Source organism: Blennius ocellaris, assembly GCF_963422515.1.
Source record: "Blennius ocellaris genome assembly, chromosome: 13".
In the NCBI taxonomy this organism is placed as follows: Eukaryota; Metazoa; Chordata; class Actinopteri; order Blenniiformes; family Blenniidae; genus Blennius; species Blennius ocellaris.
The window spans coordinates 19,732,591-19,753,621 of NC_137662.1; the positions used below are offsets into that span (position 1 = coordinate 19,732,591).

Consider the following 21,031-nt stretch of genomic DNA (forward strand, 5'->3'; position numbering starts at 1 on the left):
AGCTGATGGCTTCAAGGCCCCATGACCCTGCACATGTGTAGGATAATGAAACGCAGAAGATGGACACCCTACCCTGAACTAGGACAACACAAGTTGAGCCTTTTTTTTTTTTTTTATTCCCCATGGATCCTAATGTATAATGTGGAAAAAAACATGAATTAGTTTGATACCATTTGGGTTAAACAGTGTTGTGTTGTTAGTCTAATACAGGAGTTGTTAAAAAAAATAAAATGTGGCTGATCTGTCACAAGGGACACTATCTGCAGGTCAGAGTGACTCATTTTTCAGCTTGTGATTTCCAAGAAGCAATTTATAATAAATGGGGGGAAAAAAATTTTTTCTCCATTGCCTCTGTATGTCAACACAAGTCATTAGCCTATATATCTGAAATTTTAAAATTGTGATGATGATAATAATAATAATAAGAAGAAGAATGTTGGTTTGAGGTCCTATTGGATGACAGTGCAGGATGGGGTCAGGTGATGCAGCAGCAGTCACTACTCTGCTTCCCAACCCGGATGCTGCTGCTGCTGAGCCATAATAACTATTGATAATTCAGCCCAGTGCGCGTGCTGCTGGAGGCAGATCAAGGGAGCGGACATATTTTAATACCCTTCAAACGGAGAGCTCTGCCCGGATCCACACGTTGTTGGGTTTTTTTTCTTCTTTTTTAATTATTCTCTCTGACCGGTGGGTCTCCGCATCCGAGCCGGCAGGTGGAGGGTCGTAATTCATCCCGGGGAAGAGGAGGAGGGCGCAGCCGCCACTTTCAAGGCGCACGCGTCTCCGCTCCTGCAAGATCGTGATCACTTTCACGCCAACCGGAGCCGTTGTGAAAGGGTGAGACAGGAGGGGAGAAGGAAGGACAGAGAGCGAGAGAGAAGGAGGGGAGAGGGAGACAGAGCATCAGCACGGAGAGAGATGGCGGAGTGCGGGCGGAAGGCGCTGTCTCTCCTGGAAGCGGCCCGCTCCCGGTACGAGAGCCTGCAGATATCCGACGACGTGTTCGGGGAGTCCGGCGATGACAGCAGCGACAATCCCTTCTACAGCACCTCCGGAGACTCCGACTCCGACAACTACATAGCCGAGGTAGGCGAGGACGAGTCGCACCATCACCACCACCACCACCACCACCAACAGAAGCGGGGCGAGAAGGAGAGTGGTCACAGCGGGGGAGCGGGAAGTGTCCCCGGCGGCGGAGGCAGCGGGGCCGGCCCCCCGGGCGCTCTGTCCCGCAGCCAGGCGGAGGAGGAGGGCTGGACGGAGACCCTGCAGGATGTCACCGTGCCGCCGTACAAGGAGACATACGGTGAGACGTGCAGCGCGAAATAAGGTCACCCGTGCACATTGCCCGCAGCTGCGGGGCTGCTTCGGACAGACGCAGGAGCCAAACCGTGCAATTTCACGTTTTCCAGGTCAAGCAGGCCATTTCTGCAGCTCTGAAACACACACACACACACACAGCTTCCGCACAAGAGTGTCCATGTCTCATCCTCATCTGTGCAGTGACAGACCGAGAGAAGCATGAGACTGCATCCTTAATTGCTGTATTAAGTTTAATGACATACGCTTAGCCTTTGATACTTCACCCCTTGGTGCTGTGCTACACATGCTGGCAGGCTGGGCTGGTATTAGGGGATGGGAGGGGAGGGGGGCCATGGTGTTTAATTTAGAGAAACAGCACGCTGCCTCTCCTGGATCCACAGAGATATGCATGCATATGCTGTACATCTATATGCAGAACTGATGCACAAAGGCTGCCTTTGGTTTAGTTAATTACCATGAACTCAAGTTTTCCCATAAGTTAAAAGCGCTGGCTGCCTACATTCTGTCTGATCCCTCTGTGTGTGCAAACAGGAGACGTTTGTATGTGTGAATCGTGACAGTGAAACAATTGCATGCACCCACACTGCTCTCCCTCTTGTTCTCCTAACAGTTCAGTTTTTCTATCAACCATTCACCGCGGTGTGCATCAGCCACTGCAGTTTGGATTTCTAGTGCAGCATTTGGATTTGTTGTCAATTTTTTCCAGCTTTTGCTGGTGGAGATCCTCTACAGTTGCACTGTTACGGACTTGGAGCTGCACCAACATCATATGGCTGTAACAGATATGGGCCAGGCCCCAGTCTGCTCTCACTCACAGCCCAGAAGCACACTTAAACAAATTGATAAAAGCCGAAGCACAGAACCAACCACAGATAAACTGGCAGGAAGTCGTACTAACCAAAGTCGGATTCATTTTGCACTCGATGCTCACAACAAAAGAGGACATGCTCTTATGACAGAAAGGTTTTCAGTTGTTGCATCTGCCTCCTGACCTGGAAATTGAAAGTGGTGGCTTTTAGGCTTTTTTTCACACAAAAACTCTTTTTAATTGAGATTTGTTTTTCCATCATACTTTCTCCAGCCATCTGTTATAATCCGGCTTTTAAAAAAAAAACAGGTCCGAGTTATGTTTTACCCCTCCCTTTAAATAACCAAAAACTGGGGTACCATGAGAGTGTCTATAATTAGACGACGGTTGCACATTCTGGAGTGTCCTGCTCTATTTGACTGTCGCGGTTGTGTTGACCTAAGCTTGGGTGGCAGCAGGTGTGTCTGTCTGCTTCGTACAGTCTGGTCGGATTTGTTGAGTTGTGTGTGTGTTTGCACAAGAGCGGGCCAGCGAGAGTGTGAGCCTGTCATCCCGTGTCGGGGCTGAAATGATTAAGAGCTGCCTGGACGTGGTGCTGCCAGAGAACATAATCACACTTCAGACCTTAAGAAAACTGGAGCCATTTTGCGATTGAATCAACCTGAACAGTTAAAGTCTGACTCCATCCTAAACATCAGCATTCATCCAACCGTCCATTCATCTTGTCAAGTGCTTCATCTAACTCGGGGTCTCGAGATGCTGGAGCCGATCCCCGCCGCCCATGGGCAAGGACGGAGTTCATTTATACCATTTAGCCTTTAATGTATGTTTTTTTGGGGGGGGGTTTTCACACTGTAGGGAGTAAGCCAGAGTCGCACAATAACACTCATACATGCATAGGGAGAACATGGAAACTAAACAAATAAATGTCTAATAATTTGAACCTGGGGTGTTCTTTTTTTGAGGCAAGAGTGCTCCTTAAATATGTAACATATCTAAATATGTGCCAGTAGAGGTTTTTTAAGGCCCAGGATTCTGCTGAAGCTATTTATTCCCAGGAAATTCTGGACTGTGATTCACACTGACATACTCTTATCACCAGTTTGAATTTTTTATCTAACTCACCACCTGTCTGGCGATCTTGTCTTTGTGGCTTTCCTGTCTGCCCAATTTGAATGTCTGTCAATGTGCTGACGGAGACACAGTGTGGATGTGACAGCCCCCCTCTTCGGACACTGTGCACCCTGTACATAAATCATCAGCCACTGTCAAAAAGCATTGAGTCAAACCCGCGACAAACGCTCGCAAGCTTCAGACGAGGTGGCGATGTGTGCATGCGGCCAGTCGGCGCCGTGGCTCCTCACTTTTGTCTCCCAAGCAGGTGCACAATTTTGAAACCATGCTGAGCTTCTTGGCAAGAGCTCAAATCTGGCTTACACTGGGGGCGGGTTCATGGGTTATGTCTTATCTTCCTCTCAGTGTGAGATGGTTAATCATACGGTCTGCAGTTTGTGTTATTTTACCGGGCCAGGGGATTATAATGCACACATGCAGCATCGAAGATTATATAACCGATATAATGATATATATTGCGATGTTGAGGGGAATTCAGAAGCCATTTATTCGTTCACTTTGCAGGGCGTGGCTGATGGATTAGTGGTCCCCTCCATATGTCAGTCATCTGTCAGGGCGTGTATTTCTGCCCATCTTGCCTGTGTTTTACAAAAACATTTAAAAGCATGCGCACACACGGTGACATTTTTGTCATCTTGATAGTAGATTGCAGTTGCAGAGACAAACATTTTTAATGACGACACACCGGACGATATGCATGAGTGATAACGGCAAAAGCCTTAGGACAATGTCAAATCCTGGTCATGCGAGCTTTTTGGATCGCACCTGGCTTTCAGTGATGACGCATTCATTCTATCAGGGTGTGTTGGAGCAGTGAGGCGTCTAAAGCGTGAGCGTGGCCCTCCAGGACCAGGATTCAACACCTCAGCCATAGGCCTTCACTGTTTATGACAAAAACAAAAACATGTATTAAAGGTCAACTTGTCACTTCAAATCTCCTGTGTGTAGTCCAGGGGTTTACCTGCCTTCCTCGTCAGATGGGATCTGCTCCAGCACAATATATGGATTTATTTCAGCGCTATCAATTTGCTCGAACTGTTGGTAACAAAAGCTCTGCTTTCTTTTAACATACTATGCTTTTTTTTGTGGCATAAAGGTCTAAAGATATCCACAGATATTGTGTACTACTTGTCACAGAAAAAGGCAGATTTTCTTTTCCAAAACCTCTTGTAGTGATGGTGGTTATTAAAGTTACTCTCAACATCTCAAGTGCTCTCTCTTTGATTTCCTCTAAAAAAAACTGAGCTCAAAGACCACTTTTCCTACGTAAAGGGTTTATTTGCTACAAATACGCAATAATCTCTCGCAGTTAAATCCATGGTTATAAAAGCCCTACAAGACAGATGTTTGTCCCTCGACAATGGAAAAACTCCAACGGCTGATAACCACAGTGGATTATAGCTGCGACTGTACATCCCGGATGAACCTCCGTAACGATTAATATGGGAAATGAATATTTTTAGGATTCTCGTGCAGACTTAACATGGGATAATATTAGTTAAGCCAAAGAAGAATTATGAAAACATTTTGTCCATATTCATCATTGCGAAGCAGGCTGTGCTTGAGATCAACTGTACCCGAAAGAAGTCTGTAGAGGACGGATGTATTTGCTCAGCAGCACATGAAACGGTTTCATTATCTATAAAAATGATCTATTCTTCCTTTGGTAGTATTCTTGGCTACATTCTGAGGTAAGGTGAATCATTCGGCCTTCGTGGACCTTCAGTCTGAGTGTCTAATGTTTTTTTATTGAGGAGTGGCCTGAAAGTCATGCTGGATTTTACTTTCAGCTTTCAAGTCCTAATGGGATGCAAATGAGTGAATTTTGAGCCGAGCCCAGGCTACTTCTGCTGCTTTGTCCACGAGTTTCCACTGTGTGGGCGCGCTTGTCCTCCAAAGTCTATTCTTTTCTTTTTCTACTTTGTTGTATCGTCCTCCTCCACGCTTTAACTGTGTAACATCAGGGATGAAATCTTGTATGTGTCAACATTAACAGAAAGAAGCAAAAGACAAAAAAAAACCCAAAAAACGTCCCTGTGTTACTGGTTTTGCAGCTCCTGTAGCTGCTCAGAGAGAGAGAGAGAGAGAGAGAGAGAGTCAAAACCTTGTTTGTGGCTGTTCGGAGATAATGAGATCGCGCTGTTCAATTGAGCCTGAAGTTGTTCTGCTCAGCGTCCAAATTTTCTGTCGTGCGATCTAACAACCTCGGAGAAAATCTCTAATTTACTTGAACAAACACGAGCCAGTCGTCGCTTTGTGTATCGACTGTGTGGCGTTCAAAGCAGCAGCTCAAGGCTTCAAGGCACGAAGCCCTTAAATGTCATGTGAATGTCGGGATCTGGGGAAAACGGAAAAGTTTGAAGTTCGTCCTCATCAGTTTCATACTTTAGTTTACTATTTCACCTCCATTTATCATTGTTATTGCTTATTTGTACTGCTTTTATCAACCTTTATCCTATTGTACACTTTAGTTTGGCTTAACTGTTTGATTATTGAACCAGTGCTACACAGTGTTGTAGTGATGAGTATTCTCTCCTTGCAGTGGGATCGTCCCTGGTTTCCTGCTTTCTGCACACAGTTTGTGTGTTCTCCCTGTGCATTCGCGGCTTCTCTTCTTCCCACAGTTTAAAAAAAAACATGCATTGGAGAATAATTGTGGCTTTAAATTGTCATGAAGTGTGATTGAGAGTGTGTGGTGTTGATCATCCATTGCTTAAAATATTATATTTCTATTTGATCCATTATTCTTTTTATACCATTCATGAGTACAGTGATTTCTTTCTCTCAAAATTAAAATTGCCCATTCATTGTTTGACACACGTACTTGGAGTTTAGTAAGTTTGCAGACCAGCAGGTTCTTCTGCAGTGTTGCAATTATCAATCCAGGTTTAGTTCTTGATATTGTCTGTCGATCTTGCACGCTACAGTGACTGCCACCCCTCGTGGACAAACCATCAATAGCAGTTGCTTTTTGTTACTTTTCCACTTGGTAACGCCATCCTGCCGCTAGACTTTTGGTCGGCCTTGGCATCGGATTGGACATCACCATGCTGATATCTAAGAATATAGTGTGTTTATGTATTGTAGTTAATCAAGTAAAACTCCACAAGTTTTCATGTAAATGCAGATGTATGCACCCGGAGTGGGAGCACATCTGGTTGGATGAAAAGGGGCAGTAATAGGTCCGTCAGCTCCATGTGTGATTTTTCTGGTTTTAATTTATCCTTTCAGTTTAATGCATAAATGCAGCAGTTTAAGTAGAAACCAGCCCTAAAATGTTGCCTTTCTGACACACTTCTCTTGACTTGATGACTCTTAAACACGAATTTGACTCATTTGTCTCCCATAACATTACAGCAAGGAGAAATTGAAACCTTCCAGAGGCATGCATGCATCACGCTGTGACAAGCGTCACAATGTGGTGACTGTCATGTTGTGTGAACTTTCCAACTCTGCCCTGGGCTTCTGACATTAATACTAGAAGCTGCAGTGGCTGATTTATGTAAAATCCAGATGTGTCATGTGTGTATGAATGCAGTGCTGTCTTCCAACAAGATTTCAAATGGCGTATATTGTCTGTGTGACTGCTGCTGCTGTTCTTTTCAGACGCCAGTGTAGTTTATGTGTGCAAAGAAGAGTTTTTGTGCATCCCACCCAGCCTTGACGGTGATGGCTGAACAAATCACATTTTACCACGGCTCACTGTGTCAAAAGTGAAACATTTTATTCTACAAAATCAATCACATTGAAGGCTCAGGACAAAGTTTAGAGCTTGGTACTAAGGGATGGTTTTGCTTGTCAGTTAACACATAGGGGAGGTCTGATTGCCACTCGGTCAAGTTTCCATTCGTTCGTCTGTCCTACTTTATCCAACTTGGGCAGCTGGAGCTTAAACTAGCTGCCAATATGTGAAAACACATGCGCTTACACCTATTGGCATTTCGGGTATCAATATACCTGTCATGCTTGTCTCTGAACATGCGGAGTCCACATTGAAAACCCTGAACAAAATAGATTTTTTTTTTCCTCACTGTAAGGAAAGTTCAATTTCTTTTTTTATCCTCATTGATCCAGGTCCTGCTCAGAAGATGACAGCCACTGCCACAGCTCTGGACTTCTTCCAGCTCTTCGTCCCAGACAACTGCATCCAGAACATGGTCACCCAGACCAACATGTACGCCAAGAAGTTCCAGGAGCGCTTCGGCTCGGACGAGGGCTGGCGTCCCGTCACCGCCCAGGAGATGAAGGCCTTCCTGGGCTTCGTCATCTCCACCAGCGTCCACCGCTGCGAGTCGGTGCTCAGCATCTGGAGTTCGGGCTTCTTCAGCAACCGCAGCATTGCCCTGAAGATGAGCCAGTCGCGATTTGAGAAGATCCTCAAGTACTTCCACATCGTGGCTTTCCGGCCATCACAAGGGAGCAACCAGGGCCTGTACAAGATCCAACCCTTCCTGGACTCGCTGCAGCAGTCGTTTGGCTGCACCTTCAGACCCTCACAGACTCAGGTGTGTACAGATCGCATGCACTCTTTTTTTTTTTTTTTTTTCTAAACTAGTCTGTGATTACATAAATAAATGTAACTTTATGAATACATTTAATGCTGAGACACTTGGTTTTTATTTGACATGCAGCTAAGAAATGATTGCATAAAATCAAAATGTGCAGGAACTTATCTTAAACTAGGTCAAACCAACTTAAATAGCTCATTTTTGGAGTTCCAGCTTGAAAACTGTCTGCACAGCAAGAATGTGGAATAGCACTCATTTTTAACAGACTTCTTGTTCTGTGTTATGCTGTGTATGGTAGAAATACCTTTATGCAACTGGGGCAGTGGAGCGCCGGCCTTGCTTCTCTATCTTTGTGCAGGCTGGACTATTGTTCAACTCCTACATCACTTTTCTTATCTGGATGAGCTGTAACACTGCTTAGCTATTTGCAAAGGCCCACAAATAACCCACGTGGGTCAGATCATGCCAGTCCTTCTACATTACTGGAGTTGAGTATTTGTGTGTCAAAAAGAAAGACACGAGTAAACATAATGTGCCGTCTTTCATAAAAAGCAAGACTACAAAAAGTGCTAGTTTTCTTATTTGACTACATTTTCTTTTTTTAAAATAATGTAAATATTACGCCGGATGTTCAGAATCTAATTAAAAAGAGAGAACCAGGGGTGGCTAGCTGTATTCCCACAGCACGTGTCATCATCTCTGTAGCCAACGTTTAGCTTTGAAAATTTAATGAAGTGTGGGAAAGTGGCTGATTCATTTGCTTTTGGCCCCTCCGGAGAATAAGCAATAAAGCATGATTGTGAAAGTGACGTCAGAGTTTTGATGCATTTGAGAATACGGACAATTCTAACTAATTCAGCTGTGCCGTTTCACCAAATAAACACTGTAAAAAAAGTTTTTTTTAATATATATATATATATATATATATAGTTGAGTTCATTTCATTACAAGTGTTCGGTGATTGGCTGGAATGTGTTTTTTTGATCGTGGTCAGTCCAAATCTGTGCGTGTGTCTAGAACACTTTGTTTTAGCTACTGGTTTTTTCTGTGCCAGGGGCAGAGAGACAGAGTGGCACAGCGCAGACGGAAACTGTTGCTCCACGAACAATGGAAAAGTAATTAGCTCATTTAATGACTGACTTTTTGAGAATGGAGGAAAGAAATTGATGGGCTTGTTTGATTTCGGGCTTCAACTAATGACGATTTTAATCTACTTTTCCCAAGAAAAGTGTCGATAATCTCTATAAAGTGTGGAAAATAATAGATTTAATATCCTATAGTGGACAAAAACCCAACAACATTGATCTTGATGCTGGTTTTAGTTTTATTTCTGAATTGGTAAGTTAAATTTATAACAGAAAACGTTTTTTTATACGTAGAATAAATATATGAATCTACGTCGGTTTAAAAAAATAGATTTTGGAAGGTCACCATGAATGGGATGAACACCAGACGTTTTCCACGTAAGGAAAGATGAGAAAAATCCACATGTACAAATTATTCAGAGACAGTGATGCGTTTTGTCCAAGGAGGTGTGATCCATCTATGTTGTGTTGCAACACGGAGTTCAAACACATAATATCTCGCCATGTGTGAGACTGTGACCTGGAAGTTTCTGCCACTCTGCATCACTCAGCATGTTTGTGTATGTGACAACGCGCATATGTGCACAAACTTGCGCTGCATATTCGCTCTACGTGTCAGCTTTTATTCGAAGACGTGTGTCACATTTTTTTTTTTTTTTTTTTGTTTTGTTTCTGGGCCAGCCTGGCGGCAGTTTGCAGTCGCTCAAACGACACGATGATGCTTTGCATCGCCATCGACTTACAGGTTGTAAAATCTTTAAGAGCATTTTGTTGGAGTTCTCGCTGGATATCCACTGAGAGGCAGTAAGCCGATTAATGGATTGTCTTGCTTACTTTATTCAATGTGGGGTTAATGGACCTATGCAAATTATTTACTTTGAGGATTTGTGTGCTTATGTTGCCACCTTGAGTGTGTGGCTGCTGCAGGATGAGAGATTTCTGAAAAAGGCTCTTGTGGTGTGGGTGATCTCATCCATCCAGTGGGATGATATCCCCATTCATTTTCTCATTTTCAAATGGAATAACCCATAACTCGGTATTTGACTGGGAAATTACTTATTAATATTGGCGCTATGGGGGGGGCTGCTGGCTTGTTAGCAGTTGCTTTAGTCAAATCACGATTGACCTGGATGACAATGGAGGAAGGAAGGAAGGATTTGAATTGCAAATATTTGCTGTGCATTATTGCTTGTGTTTGTGCAGGTTCAGATTTGTGAATGTGGGCCAGTTATTGAATACTCGCTGTAATCTTCATTTGGAACTTCATCCTCCGTATCTGATCTCACTCCAGGCTGATTATTCATAGACAGTGAGGATGTCTGGGAGATGGTACTGGGAGATGGCATTAAAAATAAAAAGGCTCATTTTTCTTTACTTATGAAACTGTGACGATAAAATCTTCATCATGTCCACACTGTGGAAACTATAAAAAGCGGCTGCAATTACTTATGTTATAACAACATTCTAAAGATTGCATCAAATAGTTTCTTTTCTTTTTTCCTGACCTCCTGATTAACCATTTTGTAGCTCTGCCATGTGGCAAAGTGATTGTTTAAAAAGTGGAGAGTCATAAAACTTTAACTTTGCTGATGCATTTTTTATGTGCTCTCATGTTTAATTTTTAATCACTTGGCACCAGATTTGGCAGGCACCAGATCGACTGCTTTGTGTTGATAATTCTTGTCACAAAGGATTGTTTGAGTGAAAGGTCTGCCACGTTCGCCATGTAAAAGAGCACACGGCGCTTTTTTCTTTCCCAACGCCAGTTAAACCAAATCTTCAGTCATGTATTGTTTATGATTCTATGCAGTTTTCAGGCTGTTTTGATCGTAAGTACCACGGCTATATAAATGCACGCAATGTATCGTGTTAATGTAGATATTTTTAGTGTCCTGGAATATTTGTGCTGTAGAAACATTGACGGAAACAATAAACCCTGCAAGTGATAACCTGTTAATGCAGAAGACGGTTTCCAACTCTAAAGTTTCATATAATCCGTATCTTTGCATCGTCTCTCTGTACATTAAGGAATCGTTTAAAAATGTTCTCTCCTTGAGAGCGAAGTGCCTGTGGACATGAGACTGGCAGAATCACAAGCTTCCTTGAAAAAAGCTCCTTAAAAACAAATTTTTACCATTTTAAGTGAAATTTCAAATACCTTTACAAATAACGTACAACTCCACTATGGATGTCATTTTGTTTTCCATTTCTTCTCTGCGAAAACGCTTTGTGAAATGGTGCTTCTTGAAAGCGCTCTATAAATAAATTTGATGAGGATGACGATGGTGATGGTGAAGGTCAAGTAAATGATCTCAGATCAGGTTGTAAGATAGGAGTGTTGACAAAAGGCCAGATGCATGGCGCTGCATTCAGTGTCAAAAATGATGAGCTGAGAAATGGCTGCTTGGTCAAGTGCGCTGTAATTGAATTTACAGACGGACATATTTCAGCCCTCAGCTCTGTCTTTTATGGATCAATGATTTCTCTAAGTAAGATGAGTAAGAATGAGTGAATTTATAGTTTGTTAGGTCTACATCTACCAGTGGACAAAAGATGATTTAGTTCTTCTTGATATGTTGCACATCTATTGACATTAATATTTCATAGACTTGTTTTTTAGTCAGTTTTCTTTTATGAAACTAAAGAAAAACAAGACAGGAACAATGTTTATTTTCATAAGCTACATTTTTTTATTTAAAGCGGTTATAGAACTATACATTTTGCTCATCCACCCATCTTCTATACATCCATCTGACTGAGAGAATTCCCATGCACACACAGGTAGAACATGCAGACACTGCACAGAAAGGCCCCCCCCAAGTCAAACTGAGCTATTTCTCCTCCTCTTTTTACTCCCGAAATAGAAACCCATCATGTACACAGCACGACATAAATCACTTTTCACATCATTTCAGTTATGCTTTGTTACTCGTGAGATTGAAACCAAATTGATGGATTTGCTTCAGAGGTACTTCAAGGACGAAGCTCCGTTTGAGACGCTGGAAAGGAAACCCTTGAGGCTTAAGGGAGAGAAGTGATTGTTTCAGAGGGCTTTTGCATTCAGAGCTGCTGCGCAGCTGAAATTGTGTTTCTGCTGAGTGTTTTTTTCCTCTCGCACAGTATCACACTCTCACAAGACGTGTGAGGATCTTCACTTGGCAGCCTTCCCTCTCCACTTTGTAACTGGGATGTTACATCATGCACCATATCCACACAGAAAGCCCTGTCAAGGCTATCTTTCCCCAACTAGCACCTTTTGTACTTGTGACACGGTTATATAAAAATCTTCTAACTCGCGTGTACGGAAACATTTTTGCCTTTCTGTGTTTGCAGGTTCTTCACGAGCCCCTAATAGACGAGGACCCAGTTTTCATCACCACCTGTACGGAACGAGAGCTGAGGAAGAGGAAGAAGAGGAAGTTCAGCCTGTGGGTTCGACAGTGCACATCCACTGGATTCATCTGTCAGGTGAGCTCACACAAATTCCCAGTTTATAGAGTGACACATCAGACGGGTTTAATTCCAGTGTGCAGAGTCGGAGAGAGAAACGACGTGTCCGCTTTGATTCTATTTTAATTTGCTGCTCGCAAACTTCTTAGGGGGAAAAAAACCTTATATTGTACGTCAAATATGGAAGACTGATGTCTGCAGGCTTTGATCCTCACCAAATCAGAAATCTTATCCCCAAGTGGTAGATGTTGAATCATTTTCTACCAATTACTAGTGCACTGTACGCCAAAAAGAAGAAAATCGCTTCTCATGTTTATTTCAAGGACTTTTCAGTGCATTGGGGGGGGTGAGCAGCATTTTTTTTAAAGCATGTTTTTAAAAATTGATCAAACATGAGAAGTGCATTCTGGGTAATATATTGGTTTTCTGATGCTTTTTGGGGCATAGATGTGTTCTCTTACACCAGAAGCCAAGATACTGTGCACACTAATAACGCCGACCTTCATGCAACCTTCCACTCCACTCACATTATGTAACAAGTCTGCGATCCTGAGACCACGGGAGACCTGATTGACCACTTGACCGACCTGCCTGATCTCTGACCAGTATAATAGCCGTTACACAGGATAAACAGGAGTCTTTTCTATTTCATGCAGGGTTATTGATTTAAAAAAAAAAACATATATGTATGTGTGTGTGTGTGTGTGTATTTACATGGCATCACACACTGTTTGAGTAAGACTAGCAGAGACAACACAGTACTGAGACCCTAACCCGGAAAACAGAGGTGAAAGCCTTCTTGTTGGGAGGGAAATAGCATTAACATCGTATCCATAATACAGTTGTGAATTTGAGAAAGCATGCACACTCAAGGCTACATAAATCCTGCACCCTGTGGTGCAACAAGTGTTTTCCAGCATTAGCCTGAGGAGAAAAACTACAGTGGATATTACCTCAGTTCAAATTAAGCTCAAGGGCAATTCATGGCCATGTTTAAGGGCGTTTGTATATTGTACCAGGAGGCCATGGCAATTATCAACACATTCAGGTTTTCTGAAAAATATGTTAACAAACAAAAATGTTTGCACAAGGGAGTTCATAGTACCAAGAGTTCCGAAGCAAGAAAAGTAATCCTGTACTGATCAGGATGCATAAAACAAACTTGTTTTAGCAATTTGAACATGTTTTGTTGCGATGAAACTAGTGAAATTGTATTTATAGCCAGTAGGGCACCTTTTTGCATAATAAAAGAAGCATATTTGGTAGGATAATGTAACTGACAGGTTACGTAACAGGATCACATAATATTTTTCAAATAAAATATATATCAGAATGAAAGTAATTTTTGAGTTTTAAATCCCATGGTGTTTGTGATTTGGGTTAGTTTTACGCTTTCAGTACACTTCAATTGGAATGATGCATACAATTCAACATACGGTAGTATAAATTACATAATTAAATTTTTTTTTATTGAATTTTGAAAGTAAACAGATCATAATTTCCAAGTTTTCCAAAGCGTGCCCCATAGAGAGTTTTGTAAACATCTTGCAAGCACAATCTTTGGGTGGAGGCTTTGTTTTGTTGTTAATATCTCCAATTTGTAATATTTAGTCTCTGAGATTTCTTCCCTCCTTACTGCAGGTGCATGGGCTTTCACTGAAGTGCTGGAAAATCATATTAAAAATTCAACATCAACACCTCTTTTTGGAAACGGTGTCCTAGTTACACAGGCATCCCAGATCTGTGAGAGGAGAGAGTTTGATGGACAGAAATAACTCAGGGTGCAAATGTCCTGTAAATAACGTACTGTGTATGCATGTCTGTGTGTGTGTGTGTGTTTTTATATTTTTGTTGTTTGGTTTGTCTTGCATTGGCTAAACCTATCAGAGTCCTTACCTTTCTATAGGTGTCTGTAGGTAAGCCTATAGGTATCACAGAAGAAAAACACAAAACTAACTAAGACGCTCTTGACTAATCGATTACCAACACACAAAAAAATATTTTCAGATTAATAATCCACTCAGACTCTAGACATTACACCAGAGAAGCAAAGTACTTTATCTTAAAATAGTAGGCAGAATAATCTGCTGTCACTGCCAGTAAATTCTTGTCTGTGTCTTTATATATGCACAATAGTAGACTTTAGTTTCAGAAACTATTTTTGAACTGATTTCTGTTCATATTATAGGTTAAATGTTTTGGTTTTTTTCTGCTTGAGATCATTTTTATTTGATATAAGAGGGGCTATTATGGCTATTATGAGCATTAAACATTGTTTACAGACAGGTGGAAACCCTTTTTGTTTCTTTAAGTTATATATATCCAAAAGTTTTATTTATTGAGATATTTAAATCAAACCGTTACTCACCGACAAGAACATTAAACTGATGCTTATACACATGGTACAACATACATTAGATTAAATGAAGAGATCGGGGGCCTCAGCCCTCAGAACATTCATGGATATAAGAAATGAGGACAGAGATTTATAGGAGGCAGGGGATAGGGTGACATGGAGCAGTCGAAAGACACAGACAAAGAATAAGTGCAGCATGAACACATAGATAGACTGATGCAGCAGATGCAACCAGTCTCTGCAACAGTATTAGAGAATGGGTGCACCGATTTCTCTGGGCTGCAGCCAACGTCCGAACATTAAACCATAAACCACAGTCAAGTCAGTTTTATGTATAAGCTGCATATCACTGATCCCAAATGTGCCTCGCGGGTCTTTACGACATGCACTGCCTGAAAGACTTGATTCCGAAAAACGCATAAAATCCACTGTAAGAGCAGAAGAATCAGCTTTCTGTGATGGGATGGGGACATAGCAGAATCTGCAAAGCAGATTCATAGATTACGAACAGTTAAAGATCACAATCTGTGAGAGAATCAAACGATTTCCATTTCCAGTATGTGAACCACATGACTCATTCGTTGTCAACTGGTAAGTGACCAAATGCATCGTTTGAACGTCCAGCAGGGGGAAACAAACACACAGGAGGAGCAAGGGGGACAATTTTAGGAACAAAAGCTGAGGATAGAATTGAACCGAGACATCAAATATTAGAAACGAATAACTTTTTATTGAACAAAGCAAATAAATAGATGGATTTCTGCCATAAGACTACACATACTATTTCCTTTTTTTTTTTTTTTTACTGCGAGTGTGAGCCAGAATTAATTGTGAAGGAAAAGATAATCTCATATGAAATGTAAAGTAATGATTGAACCATTATGTCTTCCCATCCAGCTTCTCCTGTGTCAAACAACAAGTTTTGTGCCTGACCACTTATTCCATTATCAGATCCATTTACCAACAAGCATTAATATTCACTGTGACTGCAGCCCTTTGGCCGTCACTCAGTGTTTACCAGCCCGCTGTACGCTGACATGTGCCTCCATTGAGCGCTCTGTCTAAATGATTTGTGTTAAGGGAGGGGGGGGGGGGGGGGGGGGGGGGAGAGGGGAGAGGGGAGAGGGGAGAGGGGAGAGGAGAGAGGAGAGAGGAGAGAGGAGAGAGGAGGGAGGAGGGAGGAGGGAGGAGAGAGGAGAGAGGAGATGAGGAGAGAGGAGAGAGGAGGGAGGAGGGAGGAGGGAGGAGGGAGGAGGGAGGAGGGAGGGAGGAGGAGGGAGGAGGGAGGAGGGAGGAGAGAGGAGAGAGGAGAGAGGAGAGAGGAGAGAGGAGAGAGGAAGAGGAGAGAGGAGAGAGGAGAGAGGTGGGAGGAGGGGGAGGGAGGAGGAGGGAGGAGGGAGGAGGGAGGAGGGAGGAGGGAGGAGGGAGGAGAGAGGAGAGAGGAGAGAGGGAGAGAGGGAGGGAGGAGGGAGGGAGGGAGGAGGGAGGAGGGAGGAGGGAGGAGGGAGGAGGGAGGAGGGAGGAGGGAGGAGGGAGGAGGGAGGAGGAGGAGGGAGGAGGGAGGAGGGAGGAAGAGGAGAGGGAGAGAGGAGAAGAGGAGAGAGGAGAGAGGAGAGAGGAGAGGAGGAGAGAGGAGAGAGGAGAGAGGAGAGAGGAGAGAGGAGAGAGGAGAGGAGAGAGGGAGAGAGGAGAGAGGAGGTGAGAGAGGAGGGAGGGAGGAGGAGGAGGGAGGAGGGAAGGAGGGAGGAGGGAGGAGGGAGGAGGGAGGAGGGAGAGATAAATGAGTTAATGGAGCGAATCAATGAGATTCCATTAGCCAGTGCACCACACAGAGATGCACATGCATACACACACATGCATGGACTGACCTACTTAGTCTAATAGCTACAGGTCTGGTATAGATGCTCCCCAATCAAACTAATGCCATGTTGCTCATGAGCTGCAGCAGAGCGTATCAAAAAGGACACCATGAGTGAGCAACGACTTTCTATGAAAACCAGCTGCTGCAAAAAAACTCATATATTTTTTGTCAATCCCTCACTGTTTAATGTAGACACAACATATTAGTGTAACCTTGGTATTGAAGCTTCCAGAAAGGTTACATTTCTAAATATTTGATAAGATTGGCACTTTGAAGGGAAAAAACCCCAAAACAAAATGGAGTCTGGTCGCTTCAAGCCCGTTTTTACTTCCATCTCCATGTCTCAACCCGCCCACTCTGCAGATCTCGGTCCATCTGAAGGAGGGCCAGGGCACAGATGGTCTGGCCACCTTGAAGAACAAACCTCAGCTCCACAGCCTGGTGGCCAAGCAGCTCTGCCAGAACGTCTCCGGCAAGAACACCATCGTCTTCACCGGGCCGTCCATCACCAGCCTCAGCCTCTTCACCGAGTTCAGCAAGCAAGGTGCGCAAAATGGTCGTATCAGTCGAGATCGGGTCTATCGTCACCTGCCTTACAACAACGACAACAACAACAACAAAAAAAACCCTCCTCCTCCTACTTCTCCTCCTCCTCTTCCTCCTCCACTGTTCTCTTTTATCCGCCCCCTCATCTTATTCCTCCACATACCGATTGTCATCTCTCTATCCTCATCTCACCCCTTGTTCTCTTTAACATTTTTGATTTGTTTATTTATTTTTGATGATGGTGTGATAAGAGCATCTTTCAGGCTAAACCGCTCAGAGAAGTGATTGGCTGCGACTACAGTTTTCTATATTTTTCCTCTTCAAACCCAGTTTCACAGATTTTCCGTCACATGTGAGCGTGTCTCTGTGTTGCCTTCAGTTCGGGTGACTTTCTCGCCCAATCAGGCATTCACTGTACCTTGCTTCTCAATAGTCACTTTCGGGACTCAGATACCCCTGCAACAAGGAGAAATTACACTGAAAAATGGATATAATCACTGTTTATGTTGTTTTTTTTTTTTTTTTTTTTTTTTTTTTTTTTTTTTAAAAGAAGATTGTTAAGATGGATGATTTTCAGATGTTCGACATCGATCACAGCTGAGCTTGGAAACACTGCCGCCGGCTCGTTGTCTTTGGAAAATAAAGCATCTGTGGGGAGTCTTTGTTCTGGTCATAGCTCAAAACAATCAATCGGTTAAGTGGGCGCGTTAGCGGACGCTTCATTGCAAAACCATTCGCTTCAACACATGACAAGCATGAACCCTGACTGATGTTGCGCATGTCGGTTGTACTGCTTTTGCAAATGTCACATAACCAAGGTGTGACGACTTTGGAAAGGTGGGGATTTTCAAACCGGTTGGGACGCCTCTCACAAATTGAACCGCACTTGATCACTGAAGATAAGTGGGGGAAATTAGTCTTCTTTGAAGTTGATATTCAATCTTCAAAGCTTTGATTTTCTGGCTCATTAGATTGTTTTTTAATTATGACAGACTAATTTTTACTGTGTTAAGATATGTCGCGATAAGATTCAGATGTGGGACCGTGTTGACGTGTCGTAACAAGCTAAAAATAAAAAAAGAGAGAATCACTAATCGGGTTGCTCTGATTATCTCATCAACTCTACTTTCCTTTTTACAAATATTTTTTTGTTTTCAAGTATCAACACAATGACGGTGTAAAACTCAGCCAAAGAGAGCTCGGTACACGTACTAAAATATGAGGACTGTAGATAAAATTGATATTTACTCATTCTTATATGGTGAAGATGAGTTGATTCAGTGACGCAAAACAGCTCTGAGCTTGTGAAAGCATTTTCCAACATTTGTTTTTCCAAATTTATCTTGCAGGATTAATTAGCCGAGTTAATTACTGGGCACTTCTCTACCGCAGATCTTGGAGACACACACACACACACCACTCATAGAACCATCCTGATGGAAATCAGTCTACAAATTGAAAACATTAAAAATCAGCAGCAGTTCGCCACATGATTGTTTCGTCTCTCTTCATCCACGGAAGAAACAAAGGCTCAGGCGGTGGACAAAGAAATGTTGTGTAGACGAGAGAAAACCATTTACAGCGTGGCGAGAGATAACCACACTGACCACTTTGATCCGAAGGTTTTCTTTCCAAACAAGACGCGTGAAAGAAACCTTGACTCGACAAATGTCTTGAATAAAAAAGTGGAACAATGAAATCGACCCATTTTGTCACACTCGGATATTGAATTTATAAACAAACCATTGCATCGGTATTGTGTCAACTGTTGTTCTAACCATATGAAACAGTTGGCGTCGCCTTTTGTGGAGGATCGAATCTTTACATTGCCTTTGTCCTTTTGTCGTTCTTCCAGACATCTATTGCTGTGGCCTGCTGAGCACCAGAAAGAGCGACTGCACCGGCTTACCGCAAAACATGCTGGTCTGCGGATCCACGCCGGCGCAACGCGGACAGTCGCACGTGATGATGAAGGGCAGCATGTCGCTGATCAGCTGGTACAACAAGGGACACTTCAGGTTCCTCAGCAATGCCTATTCCCCAACAAAAGAAGGTAAAATAACGATATCATTGCTGGAGTTGCATTGATTGCTATATGTCATATCGTAGACAACCGACATTGAATGAGGTTAACGTCGGGGTGAAAATAAACGTAGTTTTACAGCCGTGTTTGGATTCGGGTTAGCATCAGGTGCGGTTGCCACTTAGTATTCACGTCGGTGAGAATCAGTGAAAGCTTCTAATCCATGATAATCCATTTCCAGGAGTCGACAGGATCATGATACTCCCATCGTCTTATAGCGTAATCCAGTCAGTTTTGCTACATTTTAAACTAAGTTGTAGGTGTGTGTGTGTGTGTGTGTGCGCGCGTGTGTGTGCGTGCTCTCATTAAGTCATTAAATGAGCTGTGTGAAAGCAAGGCTCCACATCAGTTAAACCATTATCATCCTGTATTGATTTTCCACTGTGTGTGTGTGGGAATGTTTTTCATCATGTGCTTAAAGAACAAAACACTTCTCTGAAGCTATCAATAACGCCAACATGTTTTTTTTTTAATAATGAAGCATTAAAAGAATGTATAGGAAAGTCGAAGAAAATTCTTATCCAGTCGTGGAGATGAAAACACGAGCAATTTCATATATATATATTAAAAAAAAAAAAACTCCTCCTGAAACTAGCAAATAGTCTTTAAATCCAGAATAAAACATTGAAAAGCCAAACTAAGTATATCAAAATAATGCACAGCTGCACGTGCTCCTTTTACTGTTTTGTTTTTTTATTATTTTTGGTCAGTCTGAAGAAAAGAAAAAAAAATGTATTCCCATAATTAGATCCGGGCTTCTCCGTCACGCGTCTCAATCTCAGTCCGTGGCGTCTCTGTTTCGACAGGAATGATCATCAAGAGGAAAAGTGGCGAGATCCCATGTCCCCTGGCGGTTGAGGCCTTCGCTGCACATCTCAGCTACATCTGCAAATATGATGATAAATACAGCAAGTAAGTCCTACTTTTGACTACAAAGTGTTTAAGACAAAACATTTACTGAGCGTTTTGTGGATTATTGGAACACGTGACAAACGCTAGTTCTTCAACATTATGATTTTATATATATATATATATATATATATGGTATTCCATTTGTTTTATAGCTTTTTATAGCCAGAATGCTATTATTTGTCACAGAGTTCAATTTCAGTTGCTTTTAAATGTATCTGATGGTAGCAAGTAAGCTGATGATTCATATAAGCTATGTCATTTTGCATTTTAAGCTTTTAATATCAGTGTTGACTCTTGCGTTTGCATGTTTTCCTTGTGTGCGCATGGGTTTCCCTCCTACGTTCTAAAATTGGATTTAATGTAAATTGTTGCCTCTTAAATTGCTCGTAGGTATGGTTGAGTGTTTGACTGTATCGCACTTTGTGTCTGACTTGTGATGGGCCGGCTTTAACCCTTTAAACGCAGTTGCAGCTGGTTTTCAAAGCGTAAAATGTCTTTTGATAGAAACTCTTTTGAAAGCAGTTGTTTTGCCCCCCACACACAGGTACTTTATCTTCCACAAGCCCAACAAGACCTGGCAGCAGGTATTCTGGTTAAGCATCAGCATTGCCATCAATAACGCGTACATCCTCTACAAGATGTCCGACGCCTACACGGTCAAACGCTACAGCCGAGCGCAGTTCGGAGAGAGACTGGTCAGAGAGCTGCTGGATCTAGACGACTGCTCCCCCACACAGTGAGGAGGAACGGGAGGAGTCTGACGACGGCAGAAGGAGGGCGCAACAGAAACACACAAATACGGTCCCCTGACACCCCCCCACACACACACACACCCCCACGCATACACTCACACTCGGTTCTACAGACTCTGCAAGTCTGTGTCTATGTGATAATACTGAAGCGGTGCCAAGCCTGTGTGTCTCTCTGTTCCTATAGTTGTTGGGGTTTTTTTGTGGCTCTGT

The 21,031-nt window shown here is 42.7% G+C and overlaps 1 protein-coding gene across 1 annotated transcript; it reads left to right on the forward strand.

Annotated features, from left to right (window-relative positions):
• Positions 1 to 921: 921 nt before the first annotated feature.
• Positions 922 to 20,809, forward strand: pgbd5 (piggyBac transposable element derived 5; the record flags this gene model as incomplete). The annotated part of the gene is made up of 7 exons (XM_080507701.1): positions 922 to 1,309; positions 7,343 to 7,773; positions 12,195 to 12,329; positions 16,892 to 17,072; positions 18,930 to 19,127; positions 19,964 to 20,069; positions 20,614 to 20,809. 7 exons carry the CDS (start codon positions 922 to 924, stop codon positions 20,807 to 20,809), a joined length of 1,635 nt encoding a protein of 544 aa, XP_080363827.1.
• Positions 20,810 to 21,031: the final 222 nt, after the last annotated feature.